The 23,323-nt window shown below is 29.2% G+C and overlaps 1 protein-coding gene and 2 long non-coding RNA genes across 24 annotated transcripts in view; all 3 read left to right on the top strand.

Moving 5' to 3' along the window:
• Positions 1–23,323, top strand: part of LOC105832565 (dopamine receptor 2) — a 285,344-nt gene that overhangs the window by 6,033 nt on the left and 255,988 nt on the right. For 19 of the 22 annotated variants that reach the window (XR_004963620.1, XR_004963619.1, XR_004963618.1 and 16 more), the window contains exon 2: positions 3,142–4,823. Coding sequence is in view for 16 of the 22 variants with exons in the window: in XM_036288180.1 (XP_036144073.1) it covers positions 3,616–4,823 (1,208 nt within the window). In the remaining 6 variants the exon portion in view is untranslated. Of the gene's footprint in view, positions 1–1,409; positions 1,502–3,141; positions 4,824–23,323 lie in introns of all 22 variants that reach the window. The other 3 variants (XM_036288130.1, XM_036288113.1, XM_036288109.1) reach the window with 1 other exon arrangement.
• Positions 9,299–12,385, top strand: LOC118646015. Its single transcript, XR_004963647.1, has 2 exons — positions 9,299–12,023; positions 12,094–12,385. It is a non-coding gene; the product is annotated as an uncharacterized LOC118646015 (long non-coding RNA).
• On the top strand, positions 14,851–21,771 carry LOC118646016. The gene is made up of 2 exons (XR_004963648.1): positions 14,851–18,002; positions 20,722–21,771. It is a non-coding gene; the product is annotated as an uncharacterized LOC118646016 (long non-coding RNA).

The following is a 23,323-nucleotide window of genomic DNA, read 5'->3' as shown; positions in this document are numbered from 1 at the left end:
TTTTTCGAAGTTTTTATTAAAATAACAATTCGATAAATTGATTATAGTTCTACTGCTTATCTGTAATTTAAGTATTACATGTGCTGCACATATATTTTTAATACTATATGTACTGAGAAAAGGTTATGTGTAGGTATATAAAAAGTTATATAATAACAAACATTTTTTAAAATTATAATATTTAAATGTATTTGAAGTTCTATAAATTTATTCAATATTAAATTAAATATTAAAACAATTTAAAATAAAAATTTTTCTCATTGTTTTGCGCGTTTTTTAAAATAAAATATTTATATATTATTTTTTCAATTTTTCTTCTATTCAATTTTTCGCTTTTCTGCTCTCTGATATTCTTTCTTATTCTCTCAATCAGTTATATAAGTTATCTCTACCGTCTCTTGATCCTTCTATCGCAATTCCATAAGTTCTTAAAAAAACAGGAAAAGAAATCATACGTAGATCTAGTTCAATCCTCGTCGAAGGTAGAAAGATTTCTTTTATAAGAATAACATTACAGGTACATATTTATAGAGACTATTTAACATCGCATTATACATTTATACTTTAAAAAATCTATTTTTCTAAATTAATTATTATTTACGGAAAGATTCTATTTAAATTTTACTAAGATTTTTATAGAGTGAATTTTAACTTTTATTAGAGTGAAAAATTACTCAAAAAATTATAAAGTAGCAGTATTTTCACTCTATGAAATTTAGAAAGTAAGAGATAGTATTGTAAGAGGTAGTATTGGAGTCGAAAGTTGTCCGTTAACAAAAAAGTCCCATGTTTTAATTAATTTGGGACTATAAACGGATTTATAAACGGACGGAATAGAATCTAATGCTCCTCCAAATTTTTCTGTCGCTTACAGTATATATTACATAATTCAAATCCAAGCTATCGACTGAGCTTAAATTAGAAATTGATCGGTTCACCCGTTTTTGAGGTCCGATAATCTCGGATGCTCGCAAGTTGTCAGTTCGCGTATAATACACGGTCGATCTCGCGTCGCGCGTACACTTGGCATGAGCCATTACTGTCTCTTTATGTGTAAACATCGGGCGCACTTTAATTTTAACAAAATAAGTTTATTATTTATAAATAAAATTTGAGAAATGTTATTAAATTATACTTGTGCATGTACAAGTAACAAATTACAGGCAAAATAATTTTAAATTGTTTCTTGTAACTCTATAAGGATTTATCTTTTTTAATTTAATATTTTTTAGCATACACGGCAAATAAATAATATCTCCTCTTTCGAAAATGATTGCAATCACTTTTTAAAAAGTACGTTTAATCCTGAAATCTTTTGAGAAAGTATATAGACATTTTTGATTTACCGTGCTAGAAAAATGTATTCTCCATTAATGAATTGGCTGTTCTGGAAACTTACTTTTTTATAGTACTCTGTGCATATCGATCGCCATTGGTACTATTCATCCGTAATGACCAAGTTCAACAGCGGCCTTCTTCAGCATGGGAGTGAATTCTACGTGTAAGATCGAGTATATTACACTGTTAAAACGAGGGAAGCCATGAGGACGCGAGGGTGCGGGGTCAAAGATGATCGTGATAATCACTCAACGATGAATATCCATAAATAGCCATAGCCGACGAGCGGTTTATAGAGCGGTTTACAGTTAACTCTGAAAGAGAATGTCGAAGTTCTTTGAAACTGATTGTTCACGTATAGCACAAGCAAGCCTAACACGGAATTTCAGTTCAGTTATAATAACTGATATTAATAGTATTACAAATTTCTTTGAATTCTAATATAACAAAAGATTTTTTATGTTTTAACCAATTTCACATCTTTATCTGATATTAATTTTGAATTTTTTAGCTTTATTTGAACACAGAAAAAATTCTTATTTTGAAAATACATTAAAAAAATATTAAGTATTAAAATGAGATGGTCAAAGCATTAAATACATTTTTTTATATGAAAAATTTTATAAGTTGTAAAGTTTCATCTAGAAAAAAATTTTCACATATACATATTTTTATTATTTAATAATAATTTTATATGTTGAGTGGAGGAAGTGTAAATAAAAAATAATAATCTTCAAAAACTAGAATTTTTAAATTATAATCATAAACAATTTCACACACACTTATATATATTATATATATATATATATATATATATATATATATATATATACATATATATATGTGTGCGTGATGTATGATTTTAGATATTACTATATTAGAAATAAAAATATATTAACATTTTACAGAAATTTAATTTCAATTTAATTATCAAGTCCTTTAAAAAAGATTACATACAAACAAAATTATTATTATTATTTTGTATATTACCAGGAATATAATTTTTTGCTTATATGTATGTTGCAAAGAGAAAAATTCTCAGACATTATGCTTCTAACATGAAATTAAGCTGTCAATGTTGGCCAATAAAATAATTAGGCAAAGACAGTTTGTTTGAAATTATATTACATAAATTTGTTATTTAATTTGATCGCTTTATCTATTAATTTGCAGCAGCAATTGCGGTATGTTGTTGCACAGGAAGACTAAGACTACTTGATCTCTGGCTACTGTTAACTCTGATTCTCTGTACGATATATGTAGATGAAATAGGATCTAAGCGCAAACCTATCTAAGCTATACTATCATTGCTTTAACTTTATGATTTGAACTGTTTTGATCAAGCAGCGATAAATATCTGCATTGATGAAAGCGTAATTTAATTTTTTTTCCCCAATTGAACGCAGAATTTTTTTTTTTTTTTTCATATTGTACTAAATTTTATTTAATATTTTGACATTAAAGCCAATATTTATAATTTTGTTCTTATATTTAATATAATCGTAAATACAATCTTAAGATGATAATTACAGATCCATAGTTTTTAGAATCAGTTTAAGAATTGTAAATACCAGCGAATAAAGACTGCACCATAAAGAAGTGTCACCTTTAATTAGAATTAAATTTAGAATACAAAAGATTACTTATTTGATAAAAAAAGGAAAGAGTAAGAGAGAATCTTTAAGTATCAATAACAATATAATACAGAAATTGTTAATTTGCGAAAGTTTCATTTATACTTTTATTTTTCAGCATTTGTATTTTTAAAGAACAAACTTTTACGAGCTTATTTACTTGTTTCAGATATTTCAAAGAAAGATAAGCCGAATGAAAAAACTGCTGAAGAAGGAGAGGAAATTTAAAACTTTCGACATTATCTCTCAATTATATCTATACGATGATTGTATTCTCTGCACATTACTCTAGCATCGCGGCCAAAAAACTCATTGTGTCAAATATTTTACCATCGTATAGATACATGACAAATACATTGACAAAACTTAATGAAGTTTTCTAAGATATAATAGAATCAAAATGACAATTAAGCAAACATATAAAATACGACGGCAATTTTATTAGGAATTATATAATAATTCAAGACACCTCAGCTAGACAAGATGAGAGGACAGACAGAAACGAGAGATCTCGCAAATATAATACCCTGACGTTTAATCGTATGGTAAAAATTAACAAAATCGAGATCATCTCGGCAATTAGTCGCACTTCAGGGTGATTACGGTCCAAAGATCGTTGTAATACGACATCGCACGGTCAAACATGAATGACAGCGAGATCTATTTAGTGAACTGGGAAGAAGAGGTACGGGCATTAAATAACGATTTTAGCAAGAGCTTTTATAACGCAAGTTACTCACCATTTAATCACACCTATGAGGATCTCTGGGAACTTGCTACGGATCGAATAGGTCTTGCGATCGTTCTACTACTCTTCTCCATAGCCACCGTTTTCGGCAATTCATTAGTGATCCTCGCGGTATTTCGAGAGAGGCATCTGCACACAGCTACAAATTACTTTGTGACTTCACTGGCTTGCGCTGATTTCCTGGTGGGACTAGTAGTGATGCCAATAAGTGCGGTGTACGAAGTACTGGAAAATCGTTGGCTGTTCACGACGGATTGGTGTGATGTTTGGCGCTCACTGGACGTCCTCTTCTCTACTGCGTCAATCCTAAATCTGTGCGTTATTAGTTTAGATCGTTACTGGGCAATCACCGATCCCTTCACGTATCCAACTCGAATGAGTAGGAAACGTGCGGCAATTTTAATTGCCATTGTATGGATTTGTTCAAGTGCAATCTCCTTTCCTGCGATAGCGTGGTGGCGTGCTGTACGTACTGAGCAAGTGCCGGAAGATAAGTGTCCCTTCACGGAGAATCTCGGTTACCTAATATTCTCGTCAACAATCAGTTTTTACCTGCCGCTATTTGTGATGGTATTCACGTATTACAGAATCTATCGCGCCGCTGTGATACAGACGAGGAGTCTAAAACTCGGCACGAAACAAGTGATGATGGCCTCGGGCGAGCTCGAGCTCACGCTAAGGATACACCGAGGTGGCGTATCCACCACTAATACCGACGCTAGGCATCTCTTTCGTACCACATCGAGCACACCTGAGGACCTTCAGGATCTTGAGGAGCCTTTAACGGCTCTTCACAACAATGGTCTTACTAGAGTGCCCTCCACAAGGATCAACAATAGACAACACATAGGCAAAAATTTTTCTCTCTCACGTAAGCTCGCCAAGTTCGCCAAAGAAAAAAAAGCGGCAAAAACTCTTGGTATCGTCATGGGTGTATTTATTATTTGCTGGTTACCGTTCTTCGTTGTGAATCTATGGTCAGGATTCTGCACGAGGTGCATATGGCAGGAAGAAATCGTATCTGCGGCTGTTACTTGGCTCGGCTGGATTAACAGTGGAATGAATCCCGTGATATACGCTTGTTGGAGCAGAGATTTTCGTAGGTAAGTCTTCAGCAATTAATTATGATTTACGGCGAAGCTTGCTACCAAAAAAGTTTATGTGAAAAGTTTCACAAAGTGTCACGCATTTCTAAGGTTATGATGATATTAATGGGACTATCGCGGATATTAATATTAACAATTTCCTCTAATATTCATATACTAATCATGTTTAGTGATGTGTACTTTTTATATACAGAGTTGCATGTGATTGCTTGAAAAATTCACGCGGAGTAGAGACAGGGTAAAGTAAAAATTTCACGAAGTTATATGCTCAATCTTCTGGTCTGCAATATATATTATGAAACAAACAATATGCCAGCAATAATACAGATACATTAATATCTGAGTAACATTCAATAGTTTTTATATGACTTTTTTATTGTTCGAGATTCACTAGAAGCGCTAATAGTAATTTAAGTTAGTATTCGTAGTTCGTTATTATATTTAAGATTATTTTAAGTACAATTTTAAAATGTCACGTAGCAATCATAAATCCATATTAATGTCTTTAAATTGTACACAGTTAAAAGAACTCAATCTTAAAATTATGAATATCGATTTTGAAAGCATGATGCAATTAAACAAAAATATTCAACTTATATATAACACTAAAGCTTGCAGCAACATTGCTGCAATGTTACAACATTACATATTTCAATGCAATATTGTAGAAATATTAGAAATGTTCAAAAGATTTTTTGCAGTATTATTTAAAAAATGTTACAGCAATGTTTCAAAAATATTGTGAAAAATAGTATTTTATCATTTATCCGCGAACAAATTATGAGACGGTATTTTATTTCTCGTTAATTAAAATTCATACAACATATAATAAAAGGCACTCAGCATTACGAATATTGCTATTTATATCTTAATAAAATCATTATTTATTAAAAGGATGAGTCTAAAAAATTTGAAGAAAAGTAAATGACATGTTTTGTAAAATTTTTGGTTCTTTTGCATAGAATGATCAATTCAGGGATATATAATACATATTTTTCAAAAAAATGTACATTCTTGAATAAATATATGTGCGACAATTGCGTTAATCTAATCCCAGAAAATATCCTGACATTATAAAGCTTTAACATAATTATAAACATTCAAAAGGCATCTTAAAATTCTTGTGTTTATAATACGCCTTAAAGATATTAGAAATTGAATTACAAGATATTTTAAAGACATAAAAATTTTAAGATAAAATGTTAGAAATGCTATAATACACTATACTATATTGTAATTTTTCTGCACTCTAATATTTTTAAAAGCAAACATTTTACCATTGCTGCAATGTTGCAACAATATTGTACCAACAATTTGCAACGTTTTTGCAATTTTGCAATAAAATATTTCTTCAAAATATAATATATTGAAAAATCTGATGCTTTTTTCAAACAGGATGACATTTAATTTGTTTTTGAATAAAAAGTTTTAGTAATAGAAAAATAAGAGTTGTTTTAAAATTATGAATAAGACTTATAAATTTAATTTTTAGCATTTGTCAAAAGTTTTTAAATAAGAAATGGTTTAAATGACGTCAATGGATGTCAATAACAAAAATTAGTATATACATAAATAAATGAATTATACATATGTACTGACTATTATTATTGATATTAATGTCACTTAAGGGAGTTCCTCTGCTCAGGACCCCGGCACAACAAGTGGCACAAAGGTTCAAGTAAAGAAAAATATTTAAATGACTATCTTGTTGCCTTCTTTTTTTTACTGTATATGGTCTAAAGTTAATAATGGTAAATATAAGAAAAAAATCGGCTATAAGGTACTATCTTCATTGCTGAAATAATTTTTTTGTTAATTAAGAATAAACATTTTTCATTATTATACCACTCTTAGATAATTAAATGCAACAATTTGAAATTCATGTTATATCATTAGCACACATTTACTACACTTACGTGTGCTGTATTATTTCGATTATTATAAACCTTTTTAATTTTATCAATTATTTCACTCAAACGAGCAAGTGCATCGTTTCAAAAATTTAACAGTACTTTTCTGGACAGCTGAGATGTATTATTGTAGTTTTATTAACATCTGTTCATTACTTCTATGTTTAATACGACAATAAAAACTGAAAGATCCTGAAAATCCATCGATTCCCATAAGAGCCCATGTTAAGAAAATATTTAATATCTAAATAACTAGCTAGTTCAGCTTTCTGAAATTTTGACAGTCAATTTATATCACTAATTTGAACTTTTCTACAAAGTTTCATGAAAATCTGTTCATTTTGATTTAGCAGCGGAACTCCCTTAAGGAGTTCACCTAGTATAACCATATAAAAATGAGGACAACTTTTGGGGATTAAACTATTCTAGAAAGAAAACTATTCTACCAAATGTATTAAAAGTTTGGGGTTATATTTAGCAACATTTAAAAAATTACAAAAATTTTTTACAAACAAATATTGACATATATATTTGAGGTATGAGTCATTTCTCAGAGCTCTACAAAAAAAGTAGCCAAACTACTATAGCAATAAGTGACATCAGAATGTCTGAAATAAAAAAACTTAAAATAGGCGTTAAACTAGATAAGTTTTTTAATACAATGAACTAGGATTACAAAAAAATATTGAAAATTTAAAAAATGGCGGTGTTAAAAAAAATAGTTTAAATTTTACAAAAAAAAGCCCACTTTTGCATTACAAATTAACATTTGTTAACGGATTAAAAAAATATTAGTTTATTGCACGACAAAATATGTACCGAGTATACCTATTAAATTTGAAGTTGATTCATTAATTTGTTTGAAAATTATGACTCCAGCAGTTAGGCATTGAGAAATGACTCATATCTCGAATATATATCTATATTTTTTCGTGAAAAAATTTTTGTAATTTTATCAAATGTTGCTAAATATAACCCCAAACTTTTAATATATTTGGTAAAATAGTTTTTTTTATCGCCCTCATTTTTATGTGGTCACACTAATGTAAGTAAGCCCCTTAAGTAGACAAAAAAATTTTAAACATCTAAGTAATTACTAATTTTAAAACAGTCCTTGTTTCTTTATTGTAATTTTTTACTCGAAAACAAATTAAATGCTATTCTCGAATATGCTCGATTACATTATACGTTCAAAAACTGCCATCGCGGCAAGAGACTAAGTAGACTAACATTAAATTACTTTGACGGATTTCGAACAGTGAAAGTCACGTTTTACAACATTGGATATACAGTCAGATCGTTTTCTCTTATTCCGTTATCCGTTTCTTTTATCTTTATTTTTTATATGCATTGTAATATTCATGTAATCTACGATCGGAATATTTTTAGTCGGGATAAAGTTCCGAAAAACGTAAACCTCCGATCGCGCTGAAATTTTAACTAAAGCTCACCCTTAATTAGAGAAGAAGGTCCCTAAAAAGAATTTTGACGACAAAGCCTTGTTTGCCCCCCAGCCCCCTTCAAAATTTTTACAGTTTTAACTAAATATCTCCGAAAATATTGATGTTAGAAAAAGAAGTTTGAAACAAAAAATAAAGTTCATAAAAAGCTCTACAAAAAAGGTTATATATATTTTTTACGTAAACCTATTATTTTGGCTGTTATGAAGAAGAAAAGTATTTTTTTTATCAAAATTTTGAAAGTTTTAATTATATATCTCGGAAAAGATTAGCGTAAGAAATAGGTATAGAGAATGCGTGGTATAGAGAACAAACAACACATACACACGGTGGGTGCAAGAAAGGTGCAATGAGAATCTTGTTTCGCGTGGAAATTCGCAAATGGTTGTGCAGAGAACGCGTGAGCGAGGGAGGGGCTCCGGAGCCCCTCCCCCTGCATTCCCCCTGTATTTTTTCCTAATTCTAACCCACCAATTTTATGTCGCTATTTGATTAATGTGAAAACATTGGAAACAAACAGCGTGGAAAGTCGTAAACCTATGTGGTACTGTACAAGCGTGGACGTCGTTTACTTTACGTTTCATAAATAGCAAATCTTTTCAATCAATTATTGATAGATATAAAAAAGTATTATCCAGGTAGTTAATAAGTAAATAAGTTAATAAGTTAATAAGTAAAAAACTATTTAAAAATTAAATAATTGTAAAATATTATATTTTGTGCTATATGTTAAACTATAGTAATGTTTATATTTTATGTTAAATTATAGAAATATTTCTGTTTTATGTTAAATTGTAAAAAAGTACTTTTTTTCAAATTTGCAATAAACTTTTGTTTGCGTTAAATAAATATATACATAACCTTTAAATTAAAAAATTTTCGCATATTTAGTAAAACAGAAATTTTAAAGAAATGTTTGACAGGGTCAATTTGATCCCTGCCGAGTTATTTTAGGTCATAACAGCCAAAATAATAGGTTTACGTAAAAAATAATCTTTTTTGTAGAGCTTTTTATAAGCTTCATTTTTTATTTGAAACTTTTTTCTTTAAAATCAATATTTTTAGAGATATTTAGTAAGAACTGTAAAAACTTTGAAAGGGGCTGGGGGGGGGCAAGGCTTTGTCGCCAAAAATCCTTTTAGGGGCTTTCTTCTCTAATCAAGGGTAAACTTTGGTTAAAATTTCAGCGCGATCGGAGGTTTACGCTTTTCGGAACTGTACCCTTTAGTTGTAAATACATAATCAACGTGTTGGCATTTTGCATACGCGGAAAACTCTTTGCTGCTACGAGTAAGTAAATTCGTGTCTACATTATTATGGTACATCCATCTATTTAACAATATATGTTGATATGTTAAATGACAGATATATATCAGATTTATCTTTGTCTCTGTTTCTCGTACTGTATATATAGCAAATATAATATGACAATAGTACTAGAACATTAACATGCTTACATGTTACTATCATGCATCGATTTATGAGCTCGGAATGTAGTTCACAATCAATCATCACGCGTTAACATTACCCGACATCACCCGATTGTCACCATTATACTAATGTGTTCTATTCTCTACGCGTCGTCGTAATCGTAACTATATATAACTATATATAACTATATATAACTATATATAACTAACGAAGAATGTTACTGAACGAAACCATCAACAATAAGAATAATTCTTGAGGAGAGCTTGAAGAAGAATACTCGTGAGATTGTAGATCGATTTTAAGTGAACTCCGCAGAGAGAGGGAGAAGTATCTCCATTTAAAACGTACATATAGTCAGAGTATGTACAGTAGGATAGGACATATATACGTAGGTAGGGATTTTCCACAGAAAAGATAGGAAAAGAGAATTTGGCTAGCAGGATTGTGGGTGGATTAGGTGGATACCCTTTAACAAATTACTTTTATTCGTCCGCTCAAAATGAGTCTGAAGTTTTAGGAACAGTCTAATATTTTCTTCTCTCGCCTTTACAAAAACTTTCCAAAAGGTACTCATAAAAAGCATTCATCATCTTAAATATCTCCTCGATTTAATAGCAGCTACGACAATTGAAGATTTTCTTTTTACTTGTGCCAAGTTTCGTGATATAAGCTCGTCTAAAACAGTTACATATACCGACCAAAATTATATCACCTTTAGGTTTTTTAAGCATAACTTGTTTTAAAGTGCACGGATCTTTACCATATCATAATATATTTTGATGGTAAGTATACCTTACTGAAGAAATAACTTTTCATTAATTTATTTGAAATTTCTGAAATAATAAATTTTGATTGCATTATAACAAATACATACAAACGCTTTAAAAATAAACAACATATCCATAATTTATTGTACAACTCTAGTACTTTGTAGCAAAACCTTTGGCACCAATTACAGCTTGGCAGCGTGACACGAAAAACAAAGATAACAAAAATGTGTGATTTTCACAAAATTAATCAAAAATTTTTAAATCATGGTGTACTTTGTCAAATCTCATTACACTTCATGCACAAGGTGTACCTGTTACTAGATGTCTACTATAAAATTTTTAGCGTATTTGATGTACCTTGACAAAAGTTATACTTAAAAAACCTGGTTATACTTAAAAAAGGTGATATTATTCTAGCCGGTACTGTATGTATATTTATAAAACAAAAAGTAACAATAAATATCAAAATGATTGAACTTATGTAATTTTTTTTTTGCGTAATTACAATATTAACACCGGCTTTCCTACAAAAGATGCGTTTTATATGAAAACGGTTCTTAGGGGTTTTTAGGGGCGTCGGTTCCAAAAAAAAATATTAAAATTAAAATTCAAAGTGATGGATTCAAGACGGCGGTTATAAAATGGTGAAATATCAATATATTTAAAATATAAGCGCGAATTAAAGTTTCTCTTTAATTACGAATTTCAAATGGCGGTTATAAAATTACGAAAAATAATTTGCAGTTTTATGAAACAATCTAGATTAAAACAATATCACAGCCATACGCACATGCACAGATACACGCACACACTCACACGCACAGACAACGCACAGACACGCACACATACACATGCAACTTCAATCTAGAAATATATTTAAAACGATAAAAATATTTTGAAAGTCTGAAAGAAAAATTATGCACACTTTGGTTATACGTATAAACTATTACAATATTTATAATAAAATTTCTTTTATTTTTTTCATAATTAAATGAGATTTCTAAGTATATAATTAGCATCAATTCAATGAATTTTTGATATATTATTCTTCACTATCTAAAAGTTAGAGTTTTCGTAAAGTTTACATAACTATATTTTATTGAAAACATAACATTTTAGATTGTACGACAATTTGTACATATAGCTTGATCCTTCCTTTTTAAAATGAGCGAAGTAAAATATGGGTCAATAGGACTATTTGTTTAAAAGTTATGATGATTTTTGTAAGTGGGACACATATGTCCCAAAGGTACGAAAGGGTTAAAGCAAATTTATAAAGTATTAATGTGATACAATAAATTGAGAAGAAAGCATAAAAATTTTAATTTAATGAACTGTAAAAGTAAATTCTCATCGCAACTGTACTTCTTCGCAAAGTAGTACATTATGTAACAAGAGCGTAAAGTCGGCCTTTTATGCACGAATGCGTTCACCAGCACGAGTGCAAAACGCCATTACGTCCATGTATACCATATTTTTTTTATCTGTGCGTCGATGTATGGTCCCTTGGGTCCCGAGTAGAAAATAATTAGGGAAATCCTTATGTAGCATAAGGCCCCGATAAGGATTTAATAAGGATGCCATAAAAAGGGCTACCTTAATATTACCACATCAGGGCCTTATAAGGTGTTATTAAGGATGCCTTAAACTTACTGAGTAAGATTTTGTTATGGAAAACTAACAAGGGCCATACAAGGTGTTATTAAGGATGCCTTAAACTTACTGAGTAAGATTTTGTTATGGAAAACTAACAAGGGCCATACAAGGTGTTATTAAGGATGCCTTAGATTTACTAAGTAAGATTTTGTTATGGAAAGCGAAAAAGGGTCTTACAAGATATTATTAAGGATGCCTTAGATTTATTAAATAAGATTTTGTTACGAAAAGCTAATAAGGGCCTTACAAGGTACTATTAAGGATGCCTTAGATTTACTAAGTAAGATTTGGTTACGAAAAACTAATAAGGACAAGTCGCAATATCGAAAAAATGTTAATGCTGTTCTTGGCAATAATTTTTGTAACAGTTAGTTGCAAAAAATTTTTTTTTACAATTTGTTATAAACAAATTAACAAATAATTATCCTAGCCTGAAATAAATCACGACGGAACATGTATAATATGTCCATGTTTATAACAAATAATATAATGTTTATAATATATGTTTCTTGTTTATAACAAATTATTTAAAAAAATTTTTGCAACTAATTTTTGTTGCAAAAATTCGTTTTTTTTTTTTCATCAAAACGGTCGTTTTTTTTAGTTATTCCACATGCTATTTCTTGTATGTAAAAAAATTAATTAAAAAATCTATTAATTAATATTTATTTATAAAAATATAAAAATATAATTTAACTAAACATGTTTCATCTTTTTAACATCTATTGAACTGATCTACAACCCGTATGTATAACATATAAGTATCCACAAACATCAAGGGTTTATGGATCAACTCGAGGTGTCAGTTCCTGTACGATCTTGAAAGTCAAGCAGCGTTCAAGGTAGTTCGCAGATGGATGGGTGACCGTTTTTTCAATTGCAGAAAATGCTGTAATAATGACCAAATCAGGCATGCCAGATTTGACGTTTGGTCCTGATCTGGATATGGTATACATAATATGGCTCCTAAATTTTTATTTTTATTACATCCCTTATCAGAATCAATTGGGGATGGCCAGATCTGGCCCGAATCGGCATACCTAGATTTTCTTATAAGGCCCTGGTAATATTTGCTTATAGGGTCCTAATAATTTTTCCTTTAAGATGCTCTTAAACCATTTGTTTCACTTTCTTTTCAGGCCCTACTTATATATCCTTACTAGGGCCTGATTAATTTTAAGGAAACCTTATCAGGGCCTTATCAGTGCCCTATTACATTTTCTACTCGGGGTGTCTTTGGTTATCGCAAACTGACAGGTTAGCCGAGGTTAGGTTCGCGAAAATGATGAAGCGTCAGTAATTCTGCAAGAGTTGTCATGTGCATGTCGTAAGATAACGCGCATGCGAATGTTAAAATGTTCAAACGTGCTGAAAAAGTTATGCTAGAACGTTTTCCAGCACGATTCACGCCATCTATTAGAAAACAAGAACTGTGCAGTAATGTTAGGGTACTAAAATCGACGACTTTACCTATAAAAAAGTGACACAAAAGAGATCACTTCCGACGTATATGTAAAAAAAAAATTATATAATATCGTATTAGATAATAAATTATATAAAATTTTACAATATAACATAAATATATTTGTTATGTATTTTTGTAATAAGACATTTCAGGTCTGCATTTATATAAGCATTGATAATGTGTTTTTTATATACTGCTTTGTTTATATAGTTATATATTATCTTTATTATATTAAAACAATTTTTGTTGTTATTTTATAAACGTACAATACATGCGTATGGACTATGTCGACCACTAAATTTTTCATTAAACTAATCAAATATTATAAAGTAACTTTGATATTTATACTGTACAAGAGAATTTACACCGCAGAAATATAAAAATAGAACGAATAAAGATAATTTGTTCACAACATTTATTATGAGTTGTTATATTATTATTGTGTTATGATTTCAATTTTTTATTGTTAATATTAACAAAATCATTGTAAGTTGAATTAACTTGTCAATGTTGTCAATAGCATGACAATGTATTACAATTTACATAAAATAATTACTCTCTATAGAGAATGTAAAACACACTTATTAATAATTTCATGTTACATAACATAAGTGTAGAGGGGAAAAGAATGGAGTATACCAAAATACAAGTTTTCAGCTCTTGTATTCTTTATTCCACTTATGATTGGTTATCCCTTTTAGTATATAATAACAAAAATGCAAGAATTTCTAAAAGATTTTTTAAATATACAGAAAAACAATTTTTTGGATTATTTTTTTTCTATTTGTTTATTTTATGTATTTTATTTATCTTATTTATCTTATTAAAATAACATAATGTGTTATACATTACCTTTATTAATTGAAAAAAAAAAAAAAACTGTTTCGTTTATCAAACAGCATTATTAACCTTTCATTATTACTTAGAGTCCAGTAGACTCCAAAGAAAGTTGGGCGTTCTGTATTCTGTGTCATTATTTGAAAATTAGACAATTTCTTTTTTTATGTTAAAATCAAATTGTCACATTTACTACTAGACATTATTATAAAACAATATTTCAAGTTTATTTAGTTTTTTTAAACTAAAATAATGAAAACTGCCAATATGGCAGGTAAGAACGTAACCTGAAGTCCGTTCATATTCCTATGTGACCAGCATGGAAGTTTTTGTATGTATAACCACGAAAGATTAATAAATAATAAAATAATCATATTTATGTATTTCTTCAAATAAACAGTTTTGTCGAACTATTTCAAAGATTAATATATTTCTTTATTTTTAATAAATTTCATTAAATTTAAAGAAAATTTTCTTTCTTTCAGTATATAAGAAAATAAATATTTTATTATATTATTTAATTTTTTTATAATAGTAGACAGAATAGAATTTTTATTGATATATTTTATTTATCTTAAACATGAAGTAAATAATACTAAATAAATTATGTTTTTGATATATACGGCATATTTACGAGAGTTACACTAGACTATATATTTGTAGAAAAAAACATCAAAATTTTCGTAAAAAAGTAACAAGATAACGAAAAAGAAACAAATGGTTACTTTAACAGTAACGTGTTATAACATTCCTAATTCTGGTTCATACCCAGTGTTTTTGCAAAAGCGAAATATAATAGACTAAAGTGTCGATTTGTCTCACCGTGTGGACATGTTCACATGTTAAATCGTAAATCGCGTGCGAAGCAAATTACGCTACTCGATGGGGGCGATGTAACGCTGACGTTGGATAGATCCGATACGGTTTGACTGACGCCAAACGACGTTGTGTATAGCAATCCCACGTGTAACTATCACGCTTCACGGATATTTACTCCATGCATACAGGTAAATGTAAAATCAATAGACCGCGTGCTTTCTTTATGATATACAAGGCTACGAGAACCTATCTTCTAGGTCATAAAATGGATAGTTCGATCGTTCCAAACAAGCGGATATTAATAAAAGGCATAATTGTAACTATGTATTCGAAAAGAAATCGGCGATTCTAAAAGACGCTGAGTCTAATAATAGCAACAAGAGTAACACAGACAACCAATTAATAATTTATATACATTTGCTGCTCGCAGATAGAAAAGTAGCCATTTTAATCAAATGAGAGAATCCGGGACAACCCAAATCGTATTGATCCATATTGTTTCTAGAAACACCTCCGCATCGAGTTAATTATAATTGAGTCATTTAGACAGAGTCTAGATAATTCTCTCTTTAATATGCAACGTAATACTTTATAATCATCAAGATCATCCGAATCTTTATTAAACGAACTAGCTGTAATAACTAGCAATTGATTTTGCTGAAATAACAAATCAAATTCTTACCAAATAGTAATTGCATTTAATTGCAAAGACATTACATCTTGATGCTATAAACTCACACTGATTACATTATTACTTATTATTAATTCTGACACACGAAATTGATAGCAAATTTAATGTCCGATTAAAATCTGACTCGATTAAATTATTAATTCGTCACATAATTTCACGCGAATTGTTGTTTATCTACCAAAGTACAATGAATATGCAAAAGTTTTTTATTAAATTAACGAAGATCCTTCAAGTATGATGTAATTAAAAGTTTCTACAAGTATACGGAGTGTACAAATGTAAGTACGTTCCGTTCCGCTTGAGTTGAAACAGATTTGAATTCTTCCGAGATTTTCCACGACAAAACAAAGTTTTATAAGAAATAAAAAAAATCAAATAAAATAAAACTTTTTTTAAGACTCAAAGTACGTAGAAAATAGTAAAAAAAATTTGAATGAACATTTAAATTATGTAATAATTAAAAAATTATCACATCCATATCACTTGAAAAGATAAAAACTAAAATGTACGAATTATTTAGCTAAAACAAAAATGGCATCAGTATAAAACCGAAAAAGTAATAAAATAAAAGCTGACATTAAAAAAACGGTACATTTGAACAAATAATCCATGACAAACTGTAACAATGCAATGACAAAGCCAAGACTTGTCTTCATGTCCTTGTATCCTTTAAATAAATCTGGATTAATTGCTGGAGATTACAATATTATATCTCGGACTTATTTACTTCTCACTACATAACATAATTATTTTTCACGTATGTGTGTGTATGTGAGAAATAAATATTAAATAAATTTTAATTAAATAATATAATAAACGTGTTTATTATTTTATTACCATAAATTTATTAAAATAATAAATAATATTAATAATAATAAATTTATAAATATAATATATGCATAATATAAGTATAATAAATTAACATTTTATGTTACGCGCTATCAAAGAAATCGTTGATTCAAAGAAATTAATTAGAATATTTAAAAAAATTTTCCATAAAATTGTCAAAATGTTAAAAACTTTGACGTACTGATATGAAGAAAGATATAAATTTTATAAAAGTTTATCTGGATTTTAAGGGATGAGAAGAAAGCAGATTAAAGAAAGATAGCAGACAATATTCTATTAAAACTGGTCGCGAAACCAGATCACCAATCTTATAAAGATCTTTCGAATTCAGGGAAGGCTGACTTTATTTTGCAAATAATCGGTATTATACATGTTTCGTTGAATAATATCCATTTTCCCTTTTTTTCTATGCAACATTTGATGACCAGTATAAATGCACAATAACAACATCTTATAAAAAATAGGATAATGCTATACTCAATAGAAGGATAAAATTAGAACAATTACATCTTGTTGATAGTCTACTAACATATTTTTTAGATTTCTTTTTAGCATTTACAGTAGTGGTCAAAAATCTTTTGACAAATAGTTTTTTGTAATTTATGTTATTAATAACAATATTATACATATATTAAATTTTATAATATAAACTTTGCACACAATAACACATGTTTATAATAAAATTATGTCTTGTTAAAAACTGAAGCCGCATTTTTCTTTTATTTAATCCCAAAAATAAGAGATGTAATCCACGGTACCAAATACCCACTGTAAAACATGATGGAGGATAAGTTATGGTTTGGGAATGTTTCTCTGTTAATAATACTCTTATTCCGTCTCTTATTCCGTATAAAAGGTGCGATAGATCGATTTATACATCAAGATATCTTAGAAAAACAAATGTTATCTTATTCTAGAAAAAACAGAGAGGAATACTGAGGCTCGCTTATTTAACACGAGAGAAACTTTCCGGTGATTCATATTTAATCTTGATCGTTGAAGTTTAAACATATCATTAAACATACTAAATTGAAAATGTCATTTATTAGCATGAACAAATTCAATAAATAAATTGTAGTACACAAAGATTCTCTTCTAAAGGCATTTAGAGAAAAACGTGGTATAAAAATTGAATTGTAAAGATTGTGATGCATCCTATGTTGGCCAGACGGGGAAACACTAAGAACTAGAATGAAAGAACACAAGATACATTTATACCAAAATACAAGTACCCGTTCAGTAATCACGGAGCATAGAATACAACACAATCATAAATTTTATTGGGAGGGTATTGAGGTTTTAAATACTAACAAGGGAACGGACAGTACTGTCCCTCACCGATTTTAATGAGCTTAGGATATGTTGTAGAACATAAAAAAATATTAGACCCATATTTTTTTTATCTGCGTATCTCGACGTTTAGGGGTTGAAACCACCCCTCGAAAATAACGCATTTTTTCGTTTTTTGCGAATATCTTTGAAAATATAAGGTTTATGAAAAAATGTTCTATACGAAAGTTTTATGGCATTTTATACTCTTTACAATAGTATATTTATATTTTTAAAAAATTTCAAACTTTTTAATTTATCCCACCCCCCACCCCCTTTTTTTTAACATTTTAAAAATTTTGTAAGGACAAAAATTAAAGAGCATCAAAAGCCGAATCCACCCATACATAATAACATATGGGTTCCATCATTCTCAATTATTAGCAAAACGAGATAGTAATCTCGCGCTATAGGTGCCGCGCTAGAAGTAGTGTTGCGTTATTTCTTTAGTCGCGTCACACTCAATAACTGCCTCTTCTGCGTATATTTTTATATTAAAACATAAAAATGGATTAATCTTAATTATATAATACGCAACGTATTACACGATATAAAACATAAATGCATATATATAACAAATGTAGCATATATATACGTATGTGCCTACGTACATTTTCATTGTTACAAATGCAAATATAAATTAATATGAAGCAAAATATTTTTTAACATTTAAAACTGCAAATACAATATAACAAAATATATAATATCAAGAGAAAAATATAAAATATAAACTGCAATAATTATTTGCATAATTATATTATTTACACTATATGCACGTAGCACGCTCTGATAATAAAGATAATATAATATATAATTTAATAAGTTTGAAATATTAATTAAAAAATTTTATTAAATAAAAATGAAAGAATGAATAAAGGAAAAGTGAAAAGAGGTTGAAATAATTGTTACAAATATAATTTTATACCAATATAAAATTTTTATTAAGTAGAAATAAAAGAATACCAATATTTATTGCATGGGTAAGGAAAACTGCAAAAATCTTACCAAACATGTTTATAAATGTCTTATATTTATAGCACATATTCATTACAAAGATGATGTTCGTGGAAAAAATGTGTTATACAAAGCGATTTTCTACACCAAGAACAAGTTATAATGGCTATTTCGTCACAAAGATCGCATTTTACTTTAGAATTCTTTTTAAAACAAAAGTTTACTGGTGTTTCAAATTCTATCGGTACAGCTTGCAGGTTTTTATCATATGCATTCTCTACGTATCCACTTTTAGTCCACGCATATTTAAATATATTTTAATACTTGTGACAATACACTATCCAATATACTTGTTCACATTACCAACTACGAGCTGAAAAGGCAGCTTCTTCTTTATACATTTATACGGATGTATATATGCAATACATTTTGCACACGACACCGGCGTATAAATTTAGCAACAGTGATAGACGGATTGGTTGTTCTTGCGCAGGCGTGAGGCTTCAATAAAGTATCTATTAGTAATAGGAAGGAGATGTTTAGTCCACATACAATTTTGCAAAAAATCTTACCAGTATTTATCAAATAAAGTACTAATATTTATAAATTATTCTATTTAATACGAGAAAATATACATGCGTGTTTAATATGTGAAATGTGTTCACGTTTTTATAAATTTGCAAAAAAATTGTATAGGGATAAAAGATCTCCTTCCTATTACTAATGGATATTTTATTGAAGCCTCACGTGATGCGCTTGCGCGAAAACAACCGGTCCCTCTATCAACACTGATATTAAAGTTATTTGTCCGTGTCGTATGCAAAAATGTATATATACATCCGTATAAATGTATTTTTAAACTTCAAATTAAATTAAATTATATACTTGTATTATCTTTATTATCAGAGCGTGCTACGTGCATATAGTGTAAATAATGTAATTATATACTGCAAATAGTTATTGCAGTTTATATTTTATATTTTTCTCTTGATATTATATATTTTGTTATATTGTATTTGCAGTTTTAAATGTTAAAAAATATTTTGCTTCATATTAATTTATATTCTCATTTGTAACAATGAAAATGTACGTAGGCACATACGTATATATATGCTACATTTGTTATATATATGCATTTATGCTTTATATCGTGTAATACATTGCGTATTATATAATTAAGATTAATCCATTTTTATGTTTTAATATAAAAATATACGCAGAAGAGGCAGTTATTGAGTGTGACGCGACTAAAGAAATAACACAACACTACTTCTAGCGCGGCACCTATAGCGCGAGATTACTATCTCGTTTTGCTAATAATTGAGAATGATGGAACCCATATGTTATTATGTATGGGTAGATTCGGCTTTTAATGCTCTTTAATTTTTGTCCTTACAAAATTTTTAAAATATTGAAAAACAGGGGTGGGGGGTGGGATCAATTAAAAAGTTTGAAATTTTTTTAAAATATAAATATACTATTGTAAAAAGTATAAAATACCATAAAACTTTCGTATAGAACTTTTTTTCATAAACCTTATATTTTAAAAGATATTCGCAAAAAACGAAAAAATGCGTTATTTTCAAGGGGTGGTTTCAACCCCTAAACGTCGAGATACGCAGATAAAAAAAAATATGGGTCTAATATTTTTTTATGTTTTACAACATATCCAAAATGTTTTACAACATATCCAACATATCCTCATTAAAATCGGTGAGGGACAGTTCTGTCCGTTCCCTTGTAAGAGAAGCTTTAAGGGGATGCTGGAGTCGTCTGTTTGAATTGCTAATTATTTTCGCTTGGCTCTTAATTGATTTTATAGAATTGTAAATCTTTCTCCAGAATTAAAGTATAGATAATAACAAACCCTGCTAGATACAATTTTCTTTAAAAAAGAAGAAAAAATTGGAAAATTATACTTTTGTGCAGTTGTCTCGTGACTTTCATCCGCAGCACTAAGTTTCAAAATTTTTACGTACAAAATAACTGTTATGCAGGGTTGTCACTATAGGAAAGAATAATAATGTGCTTTCGGAACAGCTAGAAGCTTTTGATATAAAAGAAAAATGTATCTGAAAATTTCATGTATGCGTGAATGCGAATTTGGAAGAAATCGATAAGTAGAGTAATATAAGAAAAATTGTTTCTTCTTGATATAAAATCCCATTCACAGATTGATATTAATATGTGTACTTTAATTCTGGAAAAGAATTTCCAAATCTATAAAAAAAATATAATGATGTGCACGAATGATTCTACATTATCGACCCCGATCAAGTTTGAGAGGCAGTCCTATAGACATAGTAAGTATAGACCGAGCATTTGTTGTATAAGTGTGATACATACTGAAAAGAAAGAGAAAAGATGTGAGAAGAGTTTCTTTCTCTCTCTGACATCATCGTAGTAGGGAGAGCCTGACAGGGGAAATGATGAATCGACGCGAGAAGATGAGGAGAAGTGCTCCCCACTTCTCCGGCATTAAAAAGAGAAAAAAGATCTTCTTATATCTTTTCTCTTTCTTTTCGTATGCATCAATGCTTATACAGCGGAATGCTCGATCTATACTATGATATCTGTTAAGTTAGCACCCCCACCACAAAAATTCGAAAAAATAATTATGCAGAAATTATGTGCTCTTTATGTGCTAATTTTGTGCTGCATTTGTGATTTTTGTGCTCAAGCGGGTTAGCGGGAATCGTAAATGAAAATGGGAATGCTAGCTTAACATAAGTTAGCACCCCCACTTATTGAAATTATACGCAAGACAAAAAAAACTATGGTAGAATTATGTGCTTTCAAACGCATTAAATGAAATTAGTTTATCTGTAATAATTTAGAAGATATACAACAAAAAAGATCGATATATCATAAATACCAGAGTAAAGTGCCAGTTAAAATAGAGATAGCGAAATGATTCTCGTCATAAAATCTTTCTACATTTATGTGCTTCTAAAATAGGCACAACAGGATTTTTGTGTTCACCCCTACTGGCCCGGAAACCACCGCTGACGTAAATTTGCAAGAGTAAAGTGCCAGTTAAAATAGAGATAGCGAAGTGATTCTCGTCTCAAAATCTTTCTACATTTATGTGCTAAAAAAATATGCACAACAGGATTTTTGTGCTCACCTCCAGCGTTTGGAAAACCACCCCCAACTAACTTTTTTAACGAAAAAACTATGCATTAAGGAATATAAATAAAATTTATGTCGAAAAAATGTCGAAACATTATTATTTTGCCTTATTTCCTTATATCTCTTTACAATGTATATAAACAAATCATATTTAAGTAATTCAATGAAGTTGTACTAATTTTGCAATAAAGAATTATTTAAGAAATCAGTTGAGTATATTGATTAATAAACTGTTTGTTAAGATGTCATATAACTTTTTAAAGCTTTTTCAGAAATATTGTTTTATAAGAAAATGTTAAGGGATACGGAATGTAACGTTTGATACAGAGGGAAAGAATTAAAACATAAAAATTGAATAAACGTGTACATATATAATATAATTTTATTAATATGTATATAAGTAGACATATGTTGTGCGCGTATGTTTGTGCGAGTGTTTACTAAAGATCTTTACTAAAGATAATCTGAAACTTACTGGAAAACTGATATTTCTGAAAGATTCTAATTAATTAATAGTTATTTGTGCAAAGTGATTTAAGGCAGCGATCACATAACTTTTTCCTTAAGGTAGAAAGGTAAAAAATGCAAAAAAATGATAAAATTTTTCTTCACCGCGACCACGTTGCTAATCCTCGATTGCGTTTATTTTTTACATATCTATCTTAAAGGAAAAATAACATGATTGCTACCCTAAACTCACATTTGCACAAGTAACTACTGATTTGTTAGAATCCTTTCTTAACCTCTACAAATGATCAGTAATGTTAGCAGGTTAAATATTCTATTCAACAAATCAAACGGCTAACGGTTTGACATGATCATTCGCTACACAAATGATTTGTTGAAAGAATCGAAGAATGTTAGTAGTCTTTATGGTGGTAATTGCTGCCACAGCAAATAAAAAATAAATCAAATTCATTCCTCGAACTGCTACATTTGTTGTCACTACAGTTATAAATCAAATTTGTTATAGTAGCTTCTGTTTTTTTAATTTAACAAAAATATTTCTCTCAATGCGCACACGCACACACTCACACTCACACTCACACTCACACAAACATACACGCACAACATATATCTACTTATATACATATTAATAAAATTATATTATATATGTACACGTTTATTCAATTTTTATGTTTTAATTCTTTCCCTCTGTATCAAACGTTACATTCCGTATCCCTTAACATTTTC

This window comes from Monomorium pharaonis, chromosome 1 (assembly GCF_013373865.1).
Source record: "Monomorium pharaonis isolate MP-MQ-018 chromosome 1, ASM1337386v2, whole genome shotgun sequence".
NCBI lineage: Eukaryota > Metazoa > Arthropoda > Insecta > Hymenoptera > Formicidae > Monomorium > Monomorium pharaonis.
Note: the sequence above shows the minus strand (reverse complement) of the source record. Positions and strands in the feature narration are given on the sequence as shown.